The 25,260-nt window shown below is 37.6% G+C and overlaps 1 protein-coding gene across 1 annotated transcript; it reads right to left on the bottom strand.

Moving 5' to 3' along the window:
• Positions 1–200: 200 nt before the first annotated feature.
• Positions 201–25,260, bottom strand: CALCRL (calcitonin receptor like receptor; the record flags this gene model as incomplete). Its single annotated transcript, XM_080346917.1, has 12 exons — positions 201–422; positions 4,562–4,603; positions 4,948–5,166; positions 9,765–9,831; positions 9,953–10,013; positions 11,254–11,407; positions 13,009–13,135; positions 18,244–18,335; positions 21,354–21,466; positions 22,390–22,500; positions 23,908–24,052; positions 25,210–25,260. 12 exons carry the CDS (start codon positions 25,258–25,260, stop codon positions 201–203), a joined length of 1,404 nt encoding a protein of 467 aa, XP_080203043.1.

The following is a 25,260-nucleotide window of genomic DNA, read 5'->3' as shown; positions in this document are numbered from 1 at the left end:
TATATAGATACACAGAAACACCAACATATGTATATATGCATATATATACATACATATGAAAAACGTCTTGGTTTAGGTTGCATCACTCGGGAGAAAAACAACCCGTTCAGTAACATCTTCTGGCCATGAAGTCACAAAATCTAATGTGGAGTCCATGAGCTATGAGGGTAAAGCCGCCGGCATGTGCCGAGCCTGGGCAGTCACCCGTACAGCTTTTCCGTCTTTAAAACAACGCTCTCCATGTCATGGTAGCCCTTCCCATTCAAATGTTCACTGGTGCAGTCATGGTTGTAGCTGTAGCCTTGCACATCGCTGATGGAAGAGACAGTGTAGGAAGCAGTGCGCATGGCATCCGAGTGGCTGAAGCTGTGCTCAAACTGGATCTTGTACTGGTTCCAGTGTCTTCTCAAAACAGCCTGGACCTGTGCCAGAAAATAAAAAGAAACGCATGTAAAACACTTGGAAAGATATCACCGGCCTTCAGTCTCTGATGAATGAGCGCGGTAATAAATGTGGCTGAGCAAATTAGGTAGTAAGGCTGAATAACCCTGGAAAGTGGGGTACCTAGGTGTGAGCTGTTACATTGTACAACGGCAGTGTAGGAGTTGCTCAGGAAAAGCACGGCTTACAGGAGGAGCAGCAGCAACACTATTTTCTGCTTTCTCCCCTGTGGACTGAAGTGCAGTATGGACAGATAAGATTTGCAGCTGAACAAAAGGTCACTCCTGTTCACCCTTACATTCAAAAGGCCACATCCTCAGCAGCTGTAAATTCCTACTCTCTCAAACCATAACTGACATTTGATATGGTTCTGGCACAAGAAAGCCTTTCTTAATTTCTGACCATATCTTAATCAAATTAATAGGACAATTTCCCGAACTCCATATTTCTACCGGGGTTAAAAATAAAGCTGATAAAATAGCTGAAGGCCCCAGCTTGTTTACATGTCTCCGTTTGAAAGGATGTGATGTTTATGGGAGCCTTCCTCTTCTCAATATGGTTAAACACCTGTGCATGCTGGACTGATGAAGTCTCACATTCATGAAATTCACATGGAATTAGTTTTTCAGTGAAGATGCCAAGTGAGGAATGCTAAGAATGGTAATAGCTATTGTTGCTTTTTCAAAGAGATTTTTTTTTCATTTTAAAAAACCTGCCCACATTTAATTTCTTCTTCAGCCAAACTGTGTACACAAAGTGTTCTTTTGGGGAGACAGTGATACTCACATTTATCGAGCAGTGCACCCCTAATCATAGGTCTCATTCACCAGCATGACCTTCATTTCACTTTGTTACATACAAAAGAACTAAACAGAGAACAGTGATTCCCCCAGTTAAATGTTGAGATTGTGGATAAATAATTTTAGGATTTTCCATATGTCTTCAGGGTTTCTATTGTGTTTGCTTTACATTTCCTAACACAATGGCTTATTTTGTCTACTTTTACTCTGGTTTGGATTGTGAAAAATAAAAACAAATAGAAGAAAAGGGATGTAATTTTTAGACTTCCTGCAGTCTGGTCTCAGAATCCTCTCTTTAAAAGAAAATTTAATATTTTTTAAAGTCCTTACAGAGAAAATGTAAAAGGTAAGGGAAGAAGAAGTATGGCTATTTTTGATGAGTCTTCATAAAGGGCTTCCTCCAATCAGCTCTTTAACACACGAGTAGCTTTATGTTCAATATAGCACAAATTAAAAAGCACAGTAGCCAACAAGGAGAAAAAAAACCAACCAAACAAAACAAACCAACCAACCAAACAAAAAAACCTAACCAAACAACCAACCAACAAAACAAAACAAACCCACAGACCCAAAAAACCCCACAAAATAAAACAAAAACCCAACCAACCAGACAACACGACCCCACCTACTAATAAAGGGATTGCATAATTCTATAATCCCACAGGCCTGAGATTATAATCTTTACTGCTACATTTCTATAGACCAGCAGAAGAAAAGAAAAAAAACCTAAACCCCACAAACCTTACATGGATAATACTGATCATTATTATCACCTGTTATTAACAGCTCAATCAGAATCTTTCTACTAATCTATCACAGAGCTGGGAGAAGCTTCCCCTCTGACTGCAGCCTGTGTCACCCCAAAGGCTGCTCTGGGCCAAATCCCGCTGGAAAACATGCTGAGACAGTGCAGAAGCATCTTGCTCTGTGGCTGCTGGGCCATCAGCAGAGGGCAAGTGTCCTTAGGGAAGTGCTGCCGCAGCAGATGAAGAGGAAGGATTTGCACGTATGCCCTTGTCTGTAGGAGGTTTGTGACAAACTGCTGCAGTGCACGTTAGAATTGGATTCTACAGAGCATCCTGGGTTGTGCTGCTCAAGAAGTCTGGAGCACTTTTCATTGCTAATACCCCACTAGAAAATCTTTGCTCCACTGTCACAGCGTCAATTCCAACATCAGCATTCACCCCTAAACCACAGAAGTGCTCACCCGCTCTCTCATGCCTCTCGTTCTGCACAGTCCCTAACGAAGTGTTGCTATGACAGGCAATGGTAAAGCAGCATCTTGTACACAAGTAGCTTTGTTCAGGCGCTGGTATGACAGCAACAGATGTAGCGGCAGCAGAACACACGGCTGCCTGCAGGCTCGCATGCCAGAAGCAGCATCTTTTAGTAGACCAAGGAAACACTTTTTTTTCTGTGCAGATATTTTTTCCTAACTACTCTGTCATTCTCCCCATAGATTCCCTTACCGATACAGTTTTTTATAAAGCAATAAATCCCTTCTAGAACAAGGTGTAATTAAAAAAAAAGTGAATAGTGGTCATTGAAGTACTGAAGCCCAAACTGGTTTAAAAAGCATAAATTTCCACTCTATAAAGAGCAACTACAGACTTGTAAATTTAGCTGGCAAAGTCAAGGCGTAGGGTCTAAAAATTAACTGCCTAAATTAACCTCAAAATGGCTAAATCTCCCTTCTAACATCCTGCTGGCAGATGTTCAAGTAGTAATTCATCTGTTGTGGAAATGCTCATCTTTTAGCACTGATCAATCCATGCTAAATCTAGGGATACTGAGTTAATGGGATGTCTCAGGTTTGCTTCTCGTACGGAGCAGAAGAAAGCATGTAAAAAGTCTGAGTTTGTAGCAATGGAGCACTAACAGAAACTGCTCTTACTGATTACATAATATTTTAAAATTATGGTTCTGACTTTAGCAATCAAGCAGCCTCAGAAGATGCACAGGGATTAAAAGGCAGAACTGAGCAGTGGACAATGTTGTTTCACAGAAACTGCAGAGATTTCAAGGGGTTTCTCCACCATTTTGCACTGGAGCAGAACTAATTGTCTGCTTGATTTTTTCCAAATATCAGTTTTTAGAAGGCATTCTGAACTATAACATTTAGAAGGAAAGTGTGTGTGAAATGTGAAAGCTGAACATGGGCAAGTAATCAAATCAGATCCAGAATGTTTAATGATGTGTTCTGCTTTGAATCAAATATATAAGCAGAGACTTGAACCCGGATCTATGTTATGTTAAAACCAGACCAAAACCACTGTTCTATGCACACTAAACTGTGAGAAAATCTCTCTTCATCTTTTCTGCCTCCTTGGCAAAAAAATAATTGAGACTTTCACATTTCTTGAGGGGGGAAATAAACCTCAAAAACTCATAGAAGTTTCATTGCAATTCAGTCTGCTTTGGACTGAGGAAGAGGAGGAAGCATGATCTGCATGAATCAATTCTAGTATTAGCCAAACAATTACCTGTAAGTAAATATTACTGCCCAATAACATTATATAATTGCTCTGATACAATTTTGTAACATCTGATAAAAGAAAGTAATGGTTCAGGCACATAAAAACATCTGGTTACTCCCACACATCTGCTTACAGCCATATGCTGCAACTGCACTAAACGCAGAACAAAGGAACAAACAGATGTGTAGGAATAAGCGTAGAATTGTTATTGTTCCTCTGCCAAAAGTGTTGGAAAAGTACCAGTTAGTGTTTTGGTGGGGTGTTTTTGTTCATTTGGGTCTGGTTTTTTTTGGGAGGGTGCGTGTGTTTGCAAGTAAGAGCAATATTAGTGATTTTGTAGCCTTTCGCCCCTTTGATCTCTGATACTGTATGGCCATGTCAGTGTACAATATGTCACTGAAACACTGGAATCTTCTACTTTAAGAAGTTTGTTCTTGGAATTGACCAATGATGGTTTCTTAAAACTGCACTTCTTATTCAACACAAATTTCTGACCCAAGTACAATAAGCTATTAAGTTCTGATTTTTAGACTGATATTTTTCAGCTTTGCATTAAAAAATAATTGTCTAAACTTCAGCCTAATTTTTTCCCAAAGAGCTGACATAAACCAATGTCCCAGCAGACAACATGTGTACAACACACTTTGTTCCCGCTGCAGAAAGACCAGCTACAGGGACTCTCCAGGACCACAGATGCTACTCAGCTTCTAACACAGACAAACAGACCTTCTGGGTGTTTTTTTAAATTATTTAAAAACTATTACCTCTTGAATTGCTGAAACAAATAAAAAACATATAAAACAGGAAAAGTAAAGTAAATACAATAAAAACCAGTTACTCTACCTCTCCATTGAAGAAGCAGAAAATTGTAGCCACCAGTAGACCCTGTAAAATAAAAACATTCTGTTTTATTTCACGTGCATAGAAATTTTTCCAGGTTTGAGATAACTAGAAGTTCCTGATAAGAATAAGAATATGTAGTACAAATCTAAATTGGGTGAATTACTTCCAAAAATGCATTACAAAAAAGTATTGGGCCACCTTTCTAACCATGATGTTTCTTTCCTTTAAGAAATGAATTCAGCATAAGGAGAAAGTTCAAGTATTTTCTAAGAATATTGCATGAAGGTCTTTAAAAATTTAAATAACACCACAATTCCTCCTTCATTTGCTTCACATGCCAACTGCCATCTAGCTCAAGTGAGCAAAAACCAGTTAACGGTTCCTACCTGGTAGTGCATCAGGATGTGCATCACATAGTCATACACCTCCTCAGCGATCTGGCCTTCTGGTCGCCATGGGAACAGCACAAACTCGATGCCAAGCAGCGGAACCAGAATCAGGGTGGCTCTCACTGCTTTCATGTACAGGTTGGATTCTGCCTTGTGGGTGTCTTTCAGCTTGGTTATGAGAACACGAACGATATTCAGCAGGAAGAAAAGATTCACCTGTCGGAAACGAAAAGGACTCTGAAGATAGTCTGAAAAATAATCCCACGTGCTGTTTTGTGATACTAAAACCCAGAAACTCAAGAAAACTCAGTCTACATGGATAGTGTTGTAATTGTATAAAAATCGTGAGTTAAACTCTTTGAAAACACCTTTAAGTAACTGAAAGTGGGCTCTAACATCCATTACCCACATCCGTTCCTCTGATGTGTTAAGCAAGTGTCCATCCAGGCAGCTGTTGGTCTTCCAGGCTTAACAACCCTCACACCTTTCTCTCTGCTGTCACAATGACAGTGCACAGGGGAATGAGGAGTTTTTAAAAAATGATGATGCCTCTTTAGGTTAGTCAAGAAAAAGGATGACACTCTTCCCTCATTGTATTTAGATATGGTTCAAAAAGCTACTTTTTCATTTTTCAAATATAAGTTTTACAAATGTGTAGAGAAGGAGAAAAAAGCAGATTTAAAAAAAATGCAGGCAAGATGCTGCTAACAGGCTGTGTGCTCCTGTAGACAGAGAGCAGCTTTAACATGCTCCAGTGGCCAATGGCTGATTTTTGAATAATTCAGCAGAACTGCAAATGGGGCAATGCTGAGATGACTCTGTACATCATTCTCATCAGCTATGAACTTTATTAGTTCCATAGCTATTCAGGCTTTTCTGGTTAACGGTGTATATCTGTTCCTTCAGTTTCACAGAAATGAAATCTCAAGCTGAAATCACAACTATGCAGACTGTATCTTCAACATGTGAGCACTCATTGTAAGCAATCACAAAACTAATACACACACAGGTGTGTATATATGCATCCCCTAACCCACCCCCCCTCCAGCCTAAGGATGTGGGGGGCAGTTACCCATATTGTCATCTCTGGTGCTCATTCAGTCCATCACCGTGCCCGAGGGCACAGAGGCAAGATGCTGCTGCTTCAGGGACCGCTATGGAAGGGAGAGACCCAGAGTCTGCCCCTCTTACCTCTGCTCCCAGGTAACTGTCTGTCCTTGTCAATAACTATCTAGAGATAAAGGGGGTGGGGGGCGAGGAGAAGCCCACAGACAGACAGACAACTCCCCCTCAGGTCTAGGGGGAGGCCTCTGTCTTGCTGTAGGACAGGTGTAAACAGGCAAGCCATTTCAGATCATGTGTGTCACAATGTCCTCCCCAAGCCTAGCAGCATTATTTCATGTCAGTTAAGGTTTTAATGATAAACAGTTGTGTATTGTTATAGCAACATGGCCCTTGACAGATATGTGATGTTATTTATATTCTACTAACGTGCTATTTAAATCATTTCAACAGGAAATTGTTTTACATAGGAAACTGCTGCGTGAGTTTCTCTTGGAAATCTCCAGCTACCTTTAAGCTTTGTTTAAGCAACCAAGGTCTCCTGATTCTTTCTCAAGGGATTTATTTATATTTTATGCAGCCCACGATCCTCATCCAACTGCCTATAGTACACATAGACAATAAGTCCTTCCTCCATTTCTAAATTTAATCCTGCTCACTTTAAATCTATTAGTTCAACAGCAAAATCTCTCCAACATGGAGTTTTCAGCCCTCTCGTTTTTGGTAGCATGGTCAATTCCTGTATTACTGTCTTCAGTATTAACTGGAGATGAAAGTTGCATCAGCCAGGAGTAAAATACCACCCATTTCCTTTACAACATGCTGAAATGCACAGAATTTTCATGGTTGTGCCTCTTACCTACCAAAACCAAAACGCACAAAAACAAGCACACAAAGAGTTCGCAAATAGGAACCAGGGCAAACAGAGAAGATGAACAAGGCAAAGCAGAGGACAGAGCTGAGAAAAGCAGTCTGAATGTCAGTTAAAAGTATGGAGCACCAATGTTTGATGAGTATCTTTTTTGCCACAAATACACAGAGATCAGGATGAACTGAATTCTAATCAAATTGATGAAAACAGGTCTTGACTTTAAAACAAAAGTAGGCCAGTGGAACTGCTTGCATATATATTATCATCAAATGGATGGTGCTGGTTTGTAGAGCCCCAAAGGAGTTCTGTTGTGCTAGCTGCAGTACGAATGCGTTGTAAAATACCGGCAGCTCCACAGCGACCTGAACCAGGCAAATGAACAAAACTGGAAACAAAGGCAGAGAAGGCAATCCTAATAAACAGTGCCTATACTGGTTCTGCCTTAAGAGTGCCTGTGAACTTAGACGAGCTTATAAGTCAATAGGTGCTGCGGTTCTTTAATCAAAATCTCATCAGGTCCCTCATATTTCTACTTCTTTCCATGCCAAGTTTGTGCTAAGCAGTATGGTAATCCTCATTTGCATGTAGGTTTGAATTCTGTTTAAATTCCTCCGTGGCATAAACAGACCATTCTCAGCCCAAGAAACTCAGATATTCTTAGATACTTGCTGGAAACCACTGCATGGCTTTTAATAGTTAGGCAGCTTCGGATCTTAGCCTGCTTGAGCCTGGTTTACTTGGGTGGAACACCTGTATGTGCTCAGGAAGATATGTTTTATAGCTGGCCTTTGGACATTCCAAAGGCTGGGCACATAAATGCTATCAACTTCTAAACTCCTAAATCTTGTACGGAGCCCAGCTGAAAGTCATTAAATAGGTCAGTGACAAAAGTAGGAGCACTTGAACTTCCTTCTAGTACACGTTCACTGAGTATGTTTAATTCTCTTACTAAAAGGTTTGCATCTATATAAAAGGCTGTCAATCTGAGACACCAATACATAACATTATTTAATGGCAAAAGAAACACTCCTGTAATATTTTCTATACAAATAACGGCAAAACTAAATTAAAATCTACCTTTCGGTGGCACCAATGCAAACTAAATCACTTGTGCACTGATACATCAGAAATCTCCACCAGAATCACTGCTGCTTTCATTGAAGTTCAAACCCACTGCTTTTTTTACTGTCTCCACTCAATTTTGATCAATATTTGTTCAGTATAAAAACATCACCCTCTGCTGTTTAATTCCAACACTATTTCTTTAACTGTGGTTGTTGAGGCAAAATTTGCAATCAAAGCATGAACTGAATGCAATCCCAATCAAAATGCAACCTGTGTCTGCTCCCACTTCCAGTTTCCTTGGCAGGAATCTGACCACAGTTATATAACAACAGGGACCATAAAAGCAGCGTTATTGTTAACTTTATGTAATTGTAAGATTTTCAGTGATGGACAAGCGTTAAATTCCCAGTGGCTTCTGCCAATTCTCCCTGGCACCCACTTGACAGTCCTCTCCAATGATCTTTGAGATCTTGCCCCTGCAAGTAGAAGCAGTGTCTTCTCCCTCATTATCTGATTTGCAGTTTAATATTGTTGCTTAAACGTCTGCTAAAGCAGGTCATGTTTAGTAAAGTGTGAAAAGTGTATCTGGCAAGCAAGCTGCTTAAGCAAATGAGGGTTCTGTTCCCAAAGCCTAAACACATGCATTTCATCTTCTGTCTTCATCCCTGGCTTGTCTCTTCTGAACTGACACATTACATTTTTTTTGTTACCAGAAAGGAAAGCAATTCCTTTAAGGTATTTTCACATCACAGGCAAGATGTGTAGTTGTGTTTAATCTTTGTTATTCCCACAAGGTTTTCAAATACATTTAGTGATTGTACTGGGGCAAGAAAAATGCAAGAGAAACACCTCCAGTCAGTTCATGACAAATATAGGAAGATCAAAGCTACACATATTTGTAAATGGCAAAGAGAATGGACCCAGATTCTGTCCAAACCAAGCACACACATGGTCATTACACCTCCAGTAAAATCAAAGGACATTCTTAGTGTTGCCTGGAGTGGAAAGACGACTTTACAGTTTGGGACTGACCCAGCACATTTGAAATCAGTAGGAGTCTTGCCACTGTTTTCAGTGGGGGACTGTGGAAGCTGCTGCTGGGAAAGAAAAAATGGTCTCACATCCTAAAATGAGGTCACTTCACATAAGAAAGTATAGTCTCATCATTTTTACACAAATTTTTCTATTATTTAAGCAAGTTCAAGTAAATAAAAATTATATCTTGGCTTTAGAGAGCTTTACCTAAGTGATATATCTGTGAAGAGACACCAGGACAAAGCAAGTAACAACTCACAAGGCAGTGTAGAATAATGTACAGTTTCTGGGTGAAATACAGCACCACTGAAGTAAGCAAAAAAATGCCATCCCTTTCTGGGAAAATAGGATTTAACCTTCTGTGCAAAGCCACATCGCTGTGTTAGTCTCTGCTACCTGCAGAACTGTTTACACTGCTCCTTGCCCAAGGGCCTGCTCTAGTGTCTCTCCATCCCATGTTCCCACCCACAGTCAGTCCTGACATCCAAGAGCCCTGTCTCTGAACCCCAGCGAACTCCAGTCCTTCCCTGTCATTAGCGCTTCAGTGGGATGATAATCAACATTGCAAAACCTGAGTTTCTCAAAGGGCCAGGGGTACAACTACTTAACAAAGCCAAACCTCCTGTATCTTGTGTGTCTAAGGCACCTACTGGGTTAAGTGAGAGTCCTGCGAATTACAGTGACCTCTAAATGTTAGCTTTAGGATCTTACCAACTTTATAAGCCCATGAAGAATAGCCAGAAAACAAAGAAGAAAAACAAGTTATCTGAAAAATGCCTACCAACAGCGCAGCACAGATAGGGCCGTGGATGATGTACAGGAGATGAGTATCAGAGCTGATCCAGCAACTGGAGAAAACAAACAGGAAAAGAAAATAACATTTGGCACCTTATTATCTGTTGTATTCCTTTTTTTTTTCTCTTAAAGAAAATGTAACAGTTTTGCAAAACAAGTGGATATGCTACTTACTTGTCATTATAATATAAACTTCTAGCAACAGCATGTATGCAGGCAGGGATCAGTGGAAAACCTGTGAAGAAAAAGAAAAAAATTGTTTTCCTAATATATAAGCCTGGAGAATAATGAAGTAAACTTGCATCTCTTGCAGGAATTCTCTCTATTTTCACCTCATCCAAACTATATGCCTGTAGAGGAAATAAAGTAATAGGGACCTATTCTGTTTCTGTTTTCTCAGATTTGTTTCTGAGCAGTGCATTAAATCTTATTCCCTCTGTCTTGCCAGGAAATTCATTCTGACATGCAAGAAGACAAGACAAACCAAAATACAACTTTTTAGAATGCAGCAATCAATCTTCATTAACACAGATGTTTATCAGAGTACAATCTTCAATAACGCTAAGTAGGTAAGTAATATTAAAAAGGTAATTGTATATATGACCATAGCTTTTACAGTACTATTTACAATGCCAGTTATGTCCTCACTGACACTTGCTGACTATTCAGAAAACAGGGTCACCTGCGAAAGAAATTGGAAAACAGACTCTGGAAATTTGGCCAAATTAAGAATTTAAAAAAGAACAAACTGGTTATCTGGGATCTTTGACACCCCTGTGGTACCCAATTTTCAGAAACTGCTGAGCACCCATGATCTTTTAACCACATCTCAGCTGTGTCTGCAGTGGGACAGCCAGCGACTCAGGTGCCAAGTCACGCATCTGAATGTGCCAATAAACTGAAGCTGAGGAGAAAGTCCACACTTGCACGTAGTGTAAATGCTGTTGTGCATTATCTGAAATGACCAGGTTTGGCTTTTTAGTTTTGATACTGATATTACTTGAGATCTTCAGCTACAGCTATTCTGTATTTGCTTAGTGAACAATACAGGTCAAATGGAACTGCTAGAAAAATAAACCCTTGGCCATCTCTAACTCAGTTCTGACCCTCCACCCCAGACATGGCGAGACTTCTCCAAAAACAAACATTCATTCCTGAATAAACATCCTTGAGATGAGGAACAATGAATAATTACTTCTTAATGTCTTTTTTATAATAGGAGACTATTTTCTCTATACAAAGGAGGAGTCCCTTCCTGCAATGGATAATCTCTCTTTCAGCAAAGATAGAGATGCATACAATTTCCTACATTAACATTTCTAAGGCTGTTAAAACACTACAGACAAAGAAGAGGGGTGTGTCATCATAGTTCAAAGTCACCAGCTCAGAGAAGCAAAGGGACAGATGTTCAAATTCTCAGGAGAATGAGTGAGAGATTGCACTGGCCTGACAATACAGAACGTGAAATTGCATACCCCAGCCAAGAAGGTAATACCACATCAGGTGTTGTTTCTCAGCAAAAACAGCCACCACAATGAGAGTATGCAGGTAAATGCCTTCACACAGCATCCAAAAGTAGTTGCACCCCATTAGGTACAGGTAGATGAACTGTGACACTTTGCAGCTAACCTGTAGAAAAAAACCAGAACACAATATTGATTTTTAAGGTGCAAAAATCTCAGAGTTTTATTTGCAAAATGGAAAAAAATACTGCTGGAATCAAACATTAATGTTTATTCTGTTTTTCACTACACTTACATATCTTTTTAATAGAATTTTCATGGAATTACAATTCCATACTTTATGGTGACAAAAAAGTTGGTAACTGAGTTTGTATTTTCATTATTCAAACATGAGGACCTCAAGATCCTTAAGCATGATGCCAGAAAGCTGTAATGATATTTTTCCCATATAGCAAACGTTGCCACATTTGGCCATTCCAATCAACAGGGAATCTCTATATTATCTGATAGTAACCCACCGGAAAACATCCTTTGATGAGGGTAATCCTCTCTCAGTTTTACCAGTCACAACATATAACTACTCCAGAGAACAGTTTATGTTTTTTAAATGCTTACAATACTTCCCATTTTAACCTAGTTGTAACTGCACTTAAGGCCAGTTGAGAACTTGCATAGGGGTTCTGGAAGGAAGCTCTCTTGTTGGCATGTATTTGTATTTGTCTCCATTCAAATGATATTCTTCAGTCAAAATATTATAACTTATTGTACAGATTAAAATGTGAAATTGCGAAAAATGAGCAATAGGCAACTTGCCGATTTGGACACACTAGATCCTTTTTTTTTCTTCTGAAGTTGCTGTGTGTTTGATTGATCTGTTTCTGGCACTTAAGTTAAATCAAAAATTAATATTGGTTTACCATGTTCTGCTGCCTAACTCACTTAATGATGATTATTAGCAGCTATCTCAAGTCTATTTTCCAGCACTTATATGAGCTTTTACAGGAGAAGGAGAATGAATCTTTTTACTTGATTCAGCTTCTGGAGTTTTGCCCTAACTTTCACAGAATTTAGATTTATCTTCCAGGTCTGAATAAAAATAAAGGCAGAGTTAGGCATTTGTTTATATATTTCATTTTCAGGCTCTTCTGTTGCTATAACTCCTAGCCTTTTGGGAGAGGCTACTGATTCACACTTAGCCCAGTATTACCAGGAAATGAGAGAGAGAAAAATCAGACCTGAATGGGCAACTTTTTAATTTTGCTTTTTACTTTTAGAATATGAGGGTCAGCTTTATTGCCCCTCAAAAAACCAACCAAACAAACCAACCAACCAAAAAACTCTTCTAATTTCAACTGAAGATAGCAAAATTAAAGCCATTGGAAAGTTGCTGACATACAAAATACACTGCAAAGCTTTTTTTACTGCCCTTGGGTGAATTCATCTGTCATGACCTCACTGACATCATGTAGAACAGGCTACTTTCTTGCAGTTGTTTCAGTACAGAAGTGATCTGCGCAAATTCAGAAGAGCAGTTCAATATGCTCTGTCTCCTGAACTGTTTCTACTATTTTGAAACCTCAAATGTGAAATGCCCAAATCACTGTTAGACATCTGTTGTACTACGTAATATGGATACATCATTACTGAACATTTTAACCTCGCTGTACACAACATTTCATCAAGTGTTCGTGTCTCATTTATCTCTTCTGCGTTACTGAAGTTTTTCACATACAAATCAACAAGGCTGCCAAATACACTTTTACTTACTGGATTAGTTGCAACTAACTCCTGATTGTTGGCAACAGCAGTCAGTGAAATTATTGTTACAACAGAGTTGCAAACAAAAGAGAAAAATAGATTTTTATGCAGGGTAATCCTTTGGCAACTCAAGCTCCTAGAAAAGAGAAACAAGAACAAATGAATACACGAGGGGACAACTATGTGTACTTGGGGACAACTCTGAAATTTTGAAATACTAGAGTTCTTTATTTTATTAAGAATCCTGACATCAACACTTTCTTCAGCTCCAGTCCAAATTTAATAGAACGATGTGAAAGGTAACACCTTCCCTTAATCTCCATTTTTTGGACAACAAGAGGCAAAGCAAGTACATTCAGTTCCAATGTGTTTACAATCAAGGGCCTGCTTTGTATTGGCTATTTAACAAGAAATAATAGAACATGCTTCAGATTCTGTATTCCTTTTTTTCCTGTTATTACCTGCAGAATTTCCTGAGTAACTATCATTCCTGAGCTTGAAGAAGCTGTCTTACCCTGCACTTTCATTTGCTCAAACCTGTTAAGATCTGAGGATAATTCGCTTGCAATCTTGTCATTTTTCTTCCTTAATCCTCTAGCTAGAGAAATAACTAAATAAGTAAAATAACGCAAATCTTACATCGACTTTTGTATATAATTAAGTATATTGAATACAATTATAACATTAAATGCAATACATAACTGCATTTAATTTCGTTAATTTTCAAGGCTTGCTTTTAATCTGGCAATAAAAATAGAGAGAAAAATAGCTTTTGAAGGGTTTTCTTGTTTTTAAACAGGGGTTCAATAATATTAAATAATATTCAAAGTTGAACTTAGTCACAGCAAACTCCCATTTATCTGCCATTCTAGAGAAAGCAGGGCGAACTCGGTATCGTTCCAAGAGGCAGGCATGCTTCTCATTCGTTTTTCCTAAGAAACTCAGCTTCACAAACAAACAGAAAACAAGACAGAAAGCCTATACGGATGTATTTTCAGATAATTGGGATATTAAGGCTTAATGCTCAAAAAGCAAGTAACAGTTAGTGCAGTTAGCTGATTGACAAAATTAAATTACTATTGGAGGAGGAAAATTCTCTTAGACGTAGAAGTGCTTTTCACCGTTAGAGAAATCAGAAGTACATTGACAAGGTCAGCAGAGCTCAAGTCTAAATTGTCACGCAGGGAAAAAGAATGAAATTTTCTAGCCTTTTCAAATAGCATGCCTGGTATGAAAAATAAAGTATGGATATTGGTGATTCATTTTTAATTTGGGAGGGCAGAAGGGAGAACTTCTTTATATTTTAACAGAGAAATGAAGATATTAAATAGTCAAAGCTGGAAGAGTATACTGAAATCTGTTGAGAATGGGACAGATGTAACAAGAAACAAAATGACTCCACTGAACAAGAGAGACAGTAAAAAAAGACTGGCTATAGAGGAGATTGCACTTTGTGGTTGCATTTTCTGCAACCATCACAAGAAGTGTGTATGAAGCACCCCACAGACACGTGGAATACGTTAACAGGTTCAGATATGCACAGTGCAATACCATGAATCAGGCAGAATTTCTGCAGTTCAAACCTTGGAGCCTTGAGACATTCTCAGCCTCATGTCATGAAATGTGGAGGAAGGAAACCGCTCTAGAAACCAGGGCTGCCATGCAGCACAAGGAACTACCCTACATGAACCTCTGCTTGCCAAGTGTTATTTGCCTGAAGAAAACAGAAAAGGTGTCCAAAAGACAGAACACAGCTTTGGATGCAAATTAAATGATAAAGTATTTTCTGTTAGGCTTTTAAAATTTTATTTTGTCTTTGGTTTTAATACCTGAAACATATAAAGCTTTGATTATTATAATATGCTGGGGTTTATGTTCTTTGAATATGGTTTTTTTTTCCTATATGGCTTATATATTAAAAGGAAGACAACACTAGATTCCAGCCAAGGGCCTTACATAAACAAGTCCTGAAGAACTCTGGAATTCTGTGTGCTTATTGTTAAGAGTCAATGCACAGGCAAGGAAAAGCACGTACAGCTAACGGGGCCATCTCTCAGGGTCATCCAGCAGCTGTTCCTGTTGCATATTCAAACACACCCATTCACACCCACCTCCACCCAGGCATAAAAAGATTGAAAGGATCACCGGACAAGCAACAAGAAAGCAAGACTGATGACATTTAGAAATGAAGACTGCCTTTGGTAATAAAAGGATTTTTTCCTAAGCCTCCCCACCCTCCCGCCTCTGTTACCCTTCCTATATTCCTTTTTCTGAATGTTTTTCTTAATGACATAATATCCTTTAATCACTTAATTCTCATAATTATGATCTAAGAACATCTGAATGACCTACCCCTGGATTAAACCATGTGCAGTAAAAGAAAAACAGACCTCCTGTTAAATTACCTATTTCTCTTCCTATTTTGACTCCTGTATGTCTTGGGCATTAGGAAAAAAAAAAAACCAAACAAACCACAACACAACATTTCTCCAATATTTCTCCAAAAGAAAAAAAGACAGCATTTTCAAAACCCCGCAGATGCGTTTGGGCTCTAATTTTTAAGGTATTCAAATATTGCAAAATTCAACCAGTGAGAGCTGCCTGTGCACCTAAGGGGAATTATCTCTCCAGCTGGAATCAAGTGATAGTGACTTAAGAACCTCCCGTCACTGTCTCACTCCATTCCCCAGCTGTTTGCCCACTCTGTAAGCGCAGTGTTGTTCTCTGTGAGTGCTGTCATGGGATCTGACACAATGCTTGATCAATAACTTCTTTAGTTAAGGTGGGGGCTGGTTTTGTTTGGTTTATTTTTGTTTGGAGGTAGGGGGCATCTTTCCAATGATAGCTCCCTTTTCTCTGAACTTACTCTTAAATTTTCTCTTGATTTGTTTCTCTTTAAGAAAACCATACAGCTGTTTTAACAGATTTATTATAAACACGCATGATTTACGCTATGCAACAGAACAAGAGAAAGCAGAGCCACTGCAAGAAGTTACTTCTGTGCGTCATAGATGAATTTTCAGAGAGGAAGATCGGAGTTCCAAGTTTATAGCCCATTTTATGCTATTAAACCAAGAACTCAAATCCACTTGGGGAACACACGTCACAGACTGGACAAGTATGTCCAATAAGACAATTTTCTGAAGAAAAACCAGAATTTCAAATGAAAAAATACATGCGCAAAAACATTGAAAAGTTGAAAAACCTGTCATTTTTCCTATGGAGAAAAGTACCACCTTTCCTGTCAAAGCTAAAGCTATTCTAATGGTCAATCCAGCAAATGTCATCTGCAAACTATCAACTGACTAACAGAATAAATTCTTTGGAAACATGACAAATTCAAAGGCATACAAAAAAATGGTTCACAAAAAAAAGATTCACCTGTTAAAGCTATGAATAATTATACAAGTTTTATGTATCAGTCGATATATAATACATCCTGGTATTAATCTAGATCCTTAAATATCCTTCTGGTACTAAAAATACTTTAGAGGAACTGTACATCCCAAGAGAACAGCTTGTAGAGGACTTTCTTTAGCTTCCTTTAAATTTTGTAATTTCCTTTTATATCCCAGCATAACCACAGTCTAGAAATTGCAGTTTGTGGGTCTGGATTAATTCCCTGTGGTTCTCTAAGGAGAGATGATCCTTCTGCCAGCGGGAGAAAAACTTCCCAGGAGGTTAGACAAACATGGCATAGTTATAATGGTAACAAAGCAGATCACCTGTTTTGGCAGTAAGTGACACAAACCAACGTGACATTGGCTTGGTTTTCCCATCATAATACAGAAAAATCATGCTTTACCATCTTTGAACTTTTAAAATCATATAGTATTCCAAATCATTTTGTTTTCTCCAGAAAAATCTCTGTTAAAGCATTTTCCCTGTCACATCAGGTATTTAGTCAGTTGTGACAATTTTTTGTGACAGTTATAGCAACAGTATAGCGCTTTTTATGCAAAATCAAGCTTCTTTTAAGGACTCAGAGCCATTTCACAGATTAATTTTGTGAAGTGAAAGTAAATTTGGAAACGGTAAACATTGTTTTTACGGGTGATATGCAAATAAATGGATTTAAAAACTACAAATATTTTAGTTTGTCCTCATGAAAAGAAGTCAGAAAAAGCTGAAAAGTCATCTTGAATACTGAATTTCATAAAGACAGGCCACAAAATTAAAACACTCTGCTTTGTTGGGGGTTTGTGGAAGATAAAGTATATCTAACTTGGAAACACCATATTCAGCCAGAAGTGACTAAAAAGGATAATTTTGTGTCAGATATTGGCTACTCCTACATAATCAAGTCTAGAGCATGACAAAAACATCTGAGCTAGCCCTATGGTTGCTGATGTATGCAACATTCATATATAAGTGCTAGGAAAAGAAAAAAAAGATGGAGTGAGACAGTAGGGTATGGTGGTAAGAAACAGACAAGATAGTAGAGCAGATAGTAGAGCAGATCTATATTATTCATTGAAAAATGATGCAGAAATGACTAAACTAGTGCCAGTTACCAAGGAAAGCCCACACTGTGCAGTGCAGGGTTTGGCAGAGGTAACATCTCTCTCTACTAAAGTAACATCTCTCTACTAAAGCCTCAGCAACTTAAAAAAAAAGTCTTTCATAGGAAAGAAAAGAAACTAAGTTCACTAAACGTGAAGTAAAAATTAGACTGATTTTAAAAGATGTGCACGTTGTATTAGAAGTCATTGTGACACTGGAGATACACTGCTCAAACTCTCTTTCAAGAAGGTAACACAATAACTGTTAGTGAATGTGACATAACTGTCCCAGACATAATACGGTGAATAAAAAAAAAAGGATTATTTTTATTATTCCTCTTAGCTCTTAGCCTTATTTCCTCTATAGTTTATCGTATTTTGTGGCTACCTACGTTGGGATGTTACTGCAGCTATCACGTCATCAGCATTTTGGTTTTATTTGCTCTTCAGTTTGGTCAATGCTTGGAATATCCACACTATAACTTATTATCAAAAACCCACAAAAACCCACAACAAACAAACAAAATTTCCCATTTCTTATTTTCAATATATTCTACAGCTTTTTCTGAGAAAAGAAACCTAATATTTTATTACAATATAAGGTTCAATGCCAAAACAATATTCTGACTTTCTTCTCCTTCTTGCTCCATCAAATTTCATTGGAATGGGTAGCATTTCACAGTATTGAAACTAGAATTGTTGCAATCACTGATATTTGGTAAAGGATTTTAACTATACTTACTTAAAATAAAAGAATATGCCAAGAGAAATCAGAAGTGATGCAATTGAAAGACCATGTCCGATGATGGCCAAGTAATACAAATTCAGAGCAGTCTGCAATACAAGAACAAAACCAAGCACCTGTGATGTATACAGAACTGTTGTTGATAAAACACATACATCTCTTCTGCATATAAAATGACTACAACAGGATTAAAAAAATTAAAACATTACAGATAACGATGAGTCAAGTCCAGAATCCTGCAAATCAATGTATTACTAAAATATCTTTCTGTAGGACAGACAACAGATTTGTTGACATCATCACTAGGTTCCTAATATATACTGGTATGTTTTGTTCTGAGTATTTACATAAATTTAGCTATTTACGCTACTGCACTGGGTGTATTCCTGTCTGAGGCTTGATCCATCTACTAACACAACTCTTAAGTAAAACACGTGCTTCCTAGAAGAATGTGATGTCGTTTTTCCTCATAGGTTTTTACTTACAATTTGAAGATGCTTCCTTCAAAACAAGCTGTGATTATGATACTGGATTTTTTTTTTTTAAATTCAGCATTTAAGGAAGAGTGTGACAAAAAATTAACAATTACTCAAAAATCGTTAAGACTAAACAGTCTCGTTAAATACACCTACAGTCAAATTAGAAAATTATGAAAAGCTGGGTAGATACCAAAGTTAAAAATGTGGAAATAGTAAATTAATATTTGGAATACATACAACATGTTATGGTTAATTCTTTGAGTTAATAAACATATTAAATTCCACTAGTAACAATGCCCTGCTTTCAATCACGGAACGTGTCTCACAAAATTTCTCTTGTTGCATTAAATGTAAGATTATAATTGTGCACATAAGGAAATGAAGATTTTCAGGTTGAATCTTATATTATACTATCATAATAAAGCATAACTATCTGGATTCTATAGGAAGAATTAGAGCATACGTACAAGCGCTCATATACTCCAAACTGTGTGCATTCTCTGAACTTATTATTCCAGTTTAAGATAGAGTAACTGCAGCCTGCTACATACTTTGACTTTTGAAAGAATATAAAAGATTCCAGGCAAAGCTTTAAGAAGGTTATGAGACAAGGGTACCTCTTCTGCAAATTATTGTTAATTTTTAAAATGAGCCATTAAAAAAAAAAAAAAAGGCTACTTTCAAAAAAATTTGGAAGTGAGAAAAAACAAGGGTTGCCCCTGAAACACTGGAACTTGGTTATGTATACATAATGACAGCCTTTCTATGACAGGTCCATATCACTGCCTCCTTCGGTGACTGATTTTGGCAAAGGAGCATGTTAAGGATTTAAAAGATTTCTACAGAATTTAGAACTGGCACAAACCGCTGGTGCAGCAGGGACTGCTAATGAGGGCAGTAACAATAAGAATTGAACAATGGACAACAGTCACATTTAATGTGCATTATCTAACCCGCCTTGCAAGCACAGTGAAAAGATAATATTGTTCAACATAATGATACACAGAACTGTAGCAAGCAGTAAGGCTTTACGCGGAGCTGTTATTCCATTTAAAGAATAGCTTTTGATGCGTGACAGCCTTAAAATATGCTGGCAAAACAGCCTGAGGGAAGCTAGCTCCTTATTCATGAAGGACCTGATCAGATCTGTTCCTGTCTGAAGAATATTCTCTCTGTTTGCAGACAAATATTAGCAAGAAACAATGAATTATAGCATCTCTGCTAGTAGAATTAAACCTCTCTTAATATATTCAATGTCCTGTGATTTCAGAAAAATGCCTGATTAGCATCTCTTACCACTTTTTCTCAACATGGTTTTCTAAGAATATCCCCTAAAGCACTCACAGCAATGATGCAGGCAGTTAGGATCTCTATGAGATGTCAGTGTTCTTGACACAATGTTCTATTATTGAGCTCTTTTCCATGAGGTCCAAATTAATTTACAGTCTATCCTGATCTGCATTTTATATTCTTAGCTCTTGGGCATTTACAATTTCAATTTATTTACTGCTTCTTCCCATGGCTGAATGTTTCATGATGAATACTAATGAATATACAGTTGGGGGAAGGGGCCAAAATATGCCATTTTTTCCATTATATCCTCACATTTCACAGACTATCTCAGAAACAGGGCATTTGGAGCTTTGTTTGGTGGTGTGTTCTGTTGTTGTTGTTTTGTTTCTCCTAAATCTGTCAGTGGATGGGCATCTCCAAGATAAACTGAAATATAAAAAAATACCATCTTTACATATACCCACATAGGTGTATGTGCATAGAGTCTATCCTTGGTGTATAGAAAACAACTCTCACAAAGCATTTTGCTGCCTGGCCTGAGATAATTTTGGATGCTTGAGGAATTTCACTTAAAACACAAAAAATAGATTTTCCATTTGTGTGAACAGCTTAATATCTCAGACACTCAAAAAATGGCAGTTGGGAGCCAGGACAGAAGATATTAACAGGAAAAGGATCACAAGGGGAAACAAACCCTATCTACCACTTCTAATCATTTACTTCCCTTTGACCTCCAAAGATCCTGTGGTGAATCCACTCAACAACAGCTTGTCTGAGCTTTTGTACAAAAGATTAGCTCTGCTTTTCACACTGGGTGAAAACCAACCAAACATCCAAACTCTACTTAAAAGCTGCCTTGAAGATGTATTAACCCTGAGTAAAACTTGGGTTGTGCACCTGCTGACAACCTCTATCACTGTGAGTTAATTGGATCAACACAGGGACTCAGCACATCTTCCAGAAATGTGCAAACCTCCTGCAGTTCTGCAGTGCTTGGACCCTACTTCAGAATTCCAGAGCAAAATGTCAAGGTCTGCTCTTATAAAGCATATCCTTTACTTACCAGTAGATGACTGTGGATGATCTAGACAAGTACTAGTACCTACACATTTAAAATACCCGTAAACAAAAATATTTGAAATCAACTGTAGAAGACAAAGCAGATGGGTTGGGATTTTTTGAGACTCTTTTGCAAGATTCATCTTTTTTATTCAACATGCTTTCTTCTTTTTGGATTCTGATGTTGCATCAACTCTGCCATTCTAGTTTGGAAACTTGTGAAATTTTTCTAATCAGTTTCTTAACACAAGTGAAGTGAATTCATTTTTTTCCTACCTTCACTTTTTCACGCGTATAGATATTACACTGGGTATAGTTGGTCCACGTCCTGTTGCTTTCTGGGTGTTTAAACCAATTCCCACTTGGATCACAGATCTTCGTAACTTTTTCTACAGTCAGTCAAAGCAAATGGAAAGAAAAACAAAAAAGAAAACCAAAAGAAAAACACAACAGTCAGCACCGAAATTCTACTTCCTGATGCCTAGTATTTATGGAAGAATGGCAAACAAATGACAACTTTATTAATAGGACTAGAGAGACATTGCTTGTTACTATGAATTCTGAGAAACTAGAGGCCATTGCTTTTGCTTGGCAATGGCATGTGATGGTATGTTTTTCTCAAGAAAACAAATAGATTTCCCTCCTCCAATCCAGTAAGTATCAAAATATATCAAACCAACTTTTAGAGAACTACCAGATGAACTGACAAGAATATTCAAATGGCTTGTTTAACATCCAAGATCTCAACTGAAGTTTGACATCCTACCACTATAAATTAGGGCTGGACAGTCAGGAAAATGTCAATAAAGAAACTGCTCAAGAACCAAAGTGGAAGATTTCTATCATCAAATAGAAAGAGGCATGAAAGGACCCTGGGAAATGCTAAACGCAGCGGAAAGAGACAAGAGTGGAAGTCTATGACATCTTCCACATGCTCACAGATGCAAAATTTAGCCTACAGAAACAGATTCACTTGCAGGAGAAACTCTTGTTGACTTCAAATGCTAAATTGAATAAGTCATATTTCTGCTTGTCTGTCAGAGAAAAAAGCTCATCTCTAAGAGGGAAAAACTATGATCTGACTTCAATTTCTATTTCCTAACATACAGAATCCCTCAAGGACGTATTTCAGAAACTAAAATAATTAACTTGTCAGTTTTCTCTCTGATAAAGGGAAAATGCAAGTAACGCGTTTGGAGTTACTGAAATTCTGGAGCATTAAGGGCTTGAGTGGGAAAAACAGGAGGCACCAAGCACCCCAAACCTCATTTTATTAAGAAATATGTTGATGCAGAAGCCCATACACACTTACCTGATGGGTTGAAATCCTGAAAGTAGTCAGGACAACGCTGTACTGACACAGTGCCAGCAGCAACGTCACTCCAGCACAACCAGCCATCCCATGTCCTGTTACAGTAAGGACCTGCAAACAAGTAGACACGTGATAATAAAATAACAACCTTTCCTTCACAACATTCAATCAAAAGTAAGATGTAAGACTGCATAAGTAAGTTTCTCACAGCAAGGAGAAAAGAGGAAATAGAAACGTAAGATTTAGCAATAGCTAATTAAAACTCCGCTTAATAGAAATAGTTCCTTATATGTACATGTCTTTGAACACATTTTAAAATCCATAATTGTTCATCCTGACATGGTCTACATCTACAATTTACAAACCTCAGATCTAGAGCACAGTAGGCAAAACAAACTAAATCAATTCAGACCAGATAACTCACATTAATGAAGAGCCTTAAGCTTGCAAAGACCATTTTACTGAATTTATTTACATTTTGGATGTATGCCAAGCTTACACGTGTTTACTAGCTCATTGCAAACACAGTGGTATCCCATCAGAGAGCCTGGCTGGGAGGCAGCCTCAGGCAGAGCTGAGCCTGCAGCGGTCATCGTGAACAGACACTTCTCAACGTGCTCCAGGGACAGGGAATCCACAGTGTCCCCTCAAGAGCCTGTTTCAAAGCCTCATCTCACTCACACAAATTCTAACATCTAAAGTAAACCTCCTTTGACAATGAGCTAGGGTTTTATAAATAAATCCTTTCCCAAATGACAATGCAGAATGACTGACCCTCTCTACAAATTTGAAGATGTTTTTAGTATCTTCCTTCAGTTTTCTTTTTTAAGCCTTAATAATGCACCCTCTCCATCTCAAAGGCTGTATTTTTCATGTAATTCCTTCTCATCTGAAGATTTTCCAATTTGTCCAGATCCTTCTGAAGCTGGACAAAAGCTTACCCTATCATACCTGTATCCATTTCTGACCTCCACACATTCAGTTCCTCCAAAGAATCATTTCAGAAGAGAAAAAAACCTCATTGTAAAAGAATGCGATTATCTCTTCTTGCCTCAAAAGCCATTCAATGTTTCCAGAAGTTATAAAGCCAGAAACAGTAAATACAGCAACAGCTAAAGTTACTGAGGTTAGCTCCAAATAAGTTACCAGCAAAGGTATTAATGACATTAAGACAATCCTCAGAGTGGGCAAATTGTGCGTATCAAGACACTTTCAATTTCTAAAGGCAAATGTGACCAGAGAGACAGAGATACTATGAGAGTGTGAAATGAAAGTGGTAAGATTAATCATTCAATCAGCAGACATAAAAGCTTTGTGTTATATAAGAAGTCATGCTATCGGCAGGTAATATATTATTTTATCTTCATGTATCCTGAGGTGATATTTCAAAAAAAATTCAGTTACAGCCTGAAAAAATAATTGCTACCAAGACAAGAAATTAATATAACTAAAGGATCCTGAATTACTATAATTAGATCTATTGACCTTTGTAAAATCTTATAAGAAAATAAGCTTTACCTTCTTTCTTATGAATAGGATCTTGCATAATTTTCTGGTAGCATTCATACTGTGCTGTCATAATTTTATTCCGTGTAACACTCAGTTGAGTGAAGTCCTCCGTCATGTTCTGATGCCCTTCGGATGGTATAGCAGCAGCATAAAACTAAGAGGAAAAAGACTTTTTGTAGCAAGCCATGTACAAACTCCAATATAAAATTCTTAACCCTCAATCTTTGTAAATATTATTTTTAAATGTTATTTTACTGAAGGAAAATGACCTTCAAATCTTATTACTGACAAAGTGTATGTTTTTCTGGTTAATTTAGCAATTCTTCTTACTCTCGAATCTTGACAAATGTATCTTGAATGAGCATGCGGGAATAAAAATCTGCAAGATTTGTAAATAAAAATGGAAAAATATACAGAAAGCACTGAGACAGTCAGAAGCATATAAACAGCTTTTGCAAAATCTGTTAAAACATACTGAAGTTACATTAGTGCAAAAGACATTTCAATTGGGCCCAAAATGATCCTTTATGAAAAGAGACTTTCCATACACTGCATATATTGAAGTTTTTGGCTTGTTTAGAGCTATTTGGTTTCTTTGTAGTCTTGTGAACTATAAGGTCAACCCCCAGAATATAAAAGAGAAGATATAACATCTACTTTTCCAGTTATTAAAAATAAATAAATACATACATAAATAAACCCCAAACAAACCAAACACACAGAAAAACACAAAAAAACAACAAAAAACAAACAAAAAAACCCCAAACAAACAAAAAACCAACAAACAAACCAAACCAAACCAAACCAAACAACAACAAAAAAAAACACAACAAAAAATCACAAACTTAAGAAAGTGGATCTTGATCAAAACCTGAACCTTTTAAGTGCATTTTTAAAACAAGTCAAATATTTTATGGGAAGCTAGTAAACTTCACAGAAAAACCAAGCTGCAGACTGAAATTCTGTATCATACAAAAGTCACAAGGATGTCCTCTGAATCTGAGCTAGATGCCTCCTCCCCTCCTCCCGGGGTCTGCACAGTACTGCTTATATGTCACTTGTCAACTGCTACCATAAAGTTCTCTGCTAGCAAAGGATATGCTGGGTTCAACAGAGGTAAATACTATTTTTGTTCCTTTACCACAGGAATTAAAAGGAGAACAGAAGGTAGATAAATATCCTGCTGTGCAGAAACTACATTTGAACAGAAAATTAGTTGTTTGTGCATTTCCATATTAATAATTTCCATGGTATTCTGTACACACTTGTTAAAACTGGAAGTGATTACAAAAAAAAACCTGTAAGACTCACCACAGTAACTGATATGAAGAACAGCAAAAATGTCGTCCAGTTTTTTGTCAT

This window comes from Nesoenas mayeri (assembly GCF_963082525.1).
Source record: "Nesoenas mayeri genome assembly, chromosome: 6".
Classification (NCBI taxonomy): Eukaryota; Metazoa; Chordata; class Aves; order Columbiformes; family Columbidae; genus Nesoenas; species Nesoenas mayeri.
This window is presented reverse-complemented; position numbering and strand designations above follow the sequence as displayed.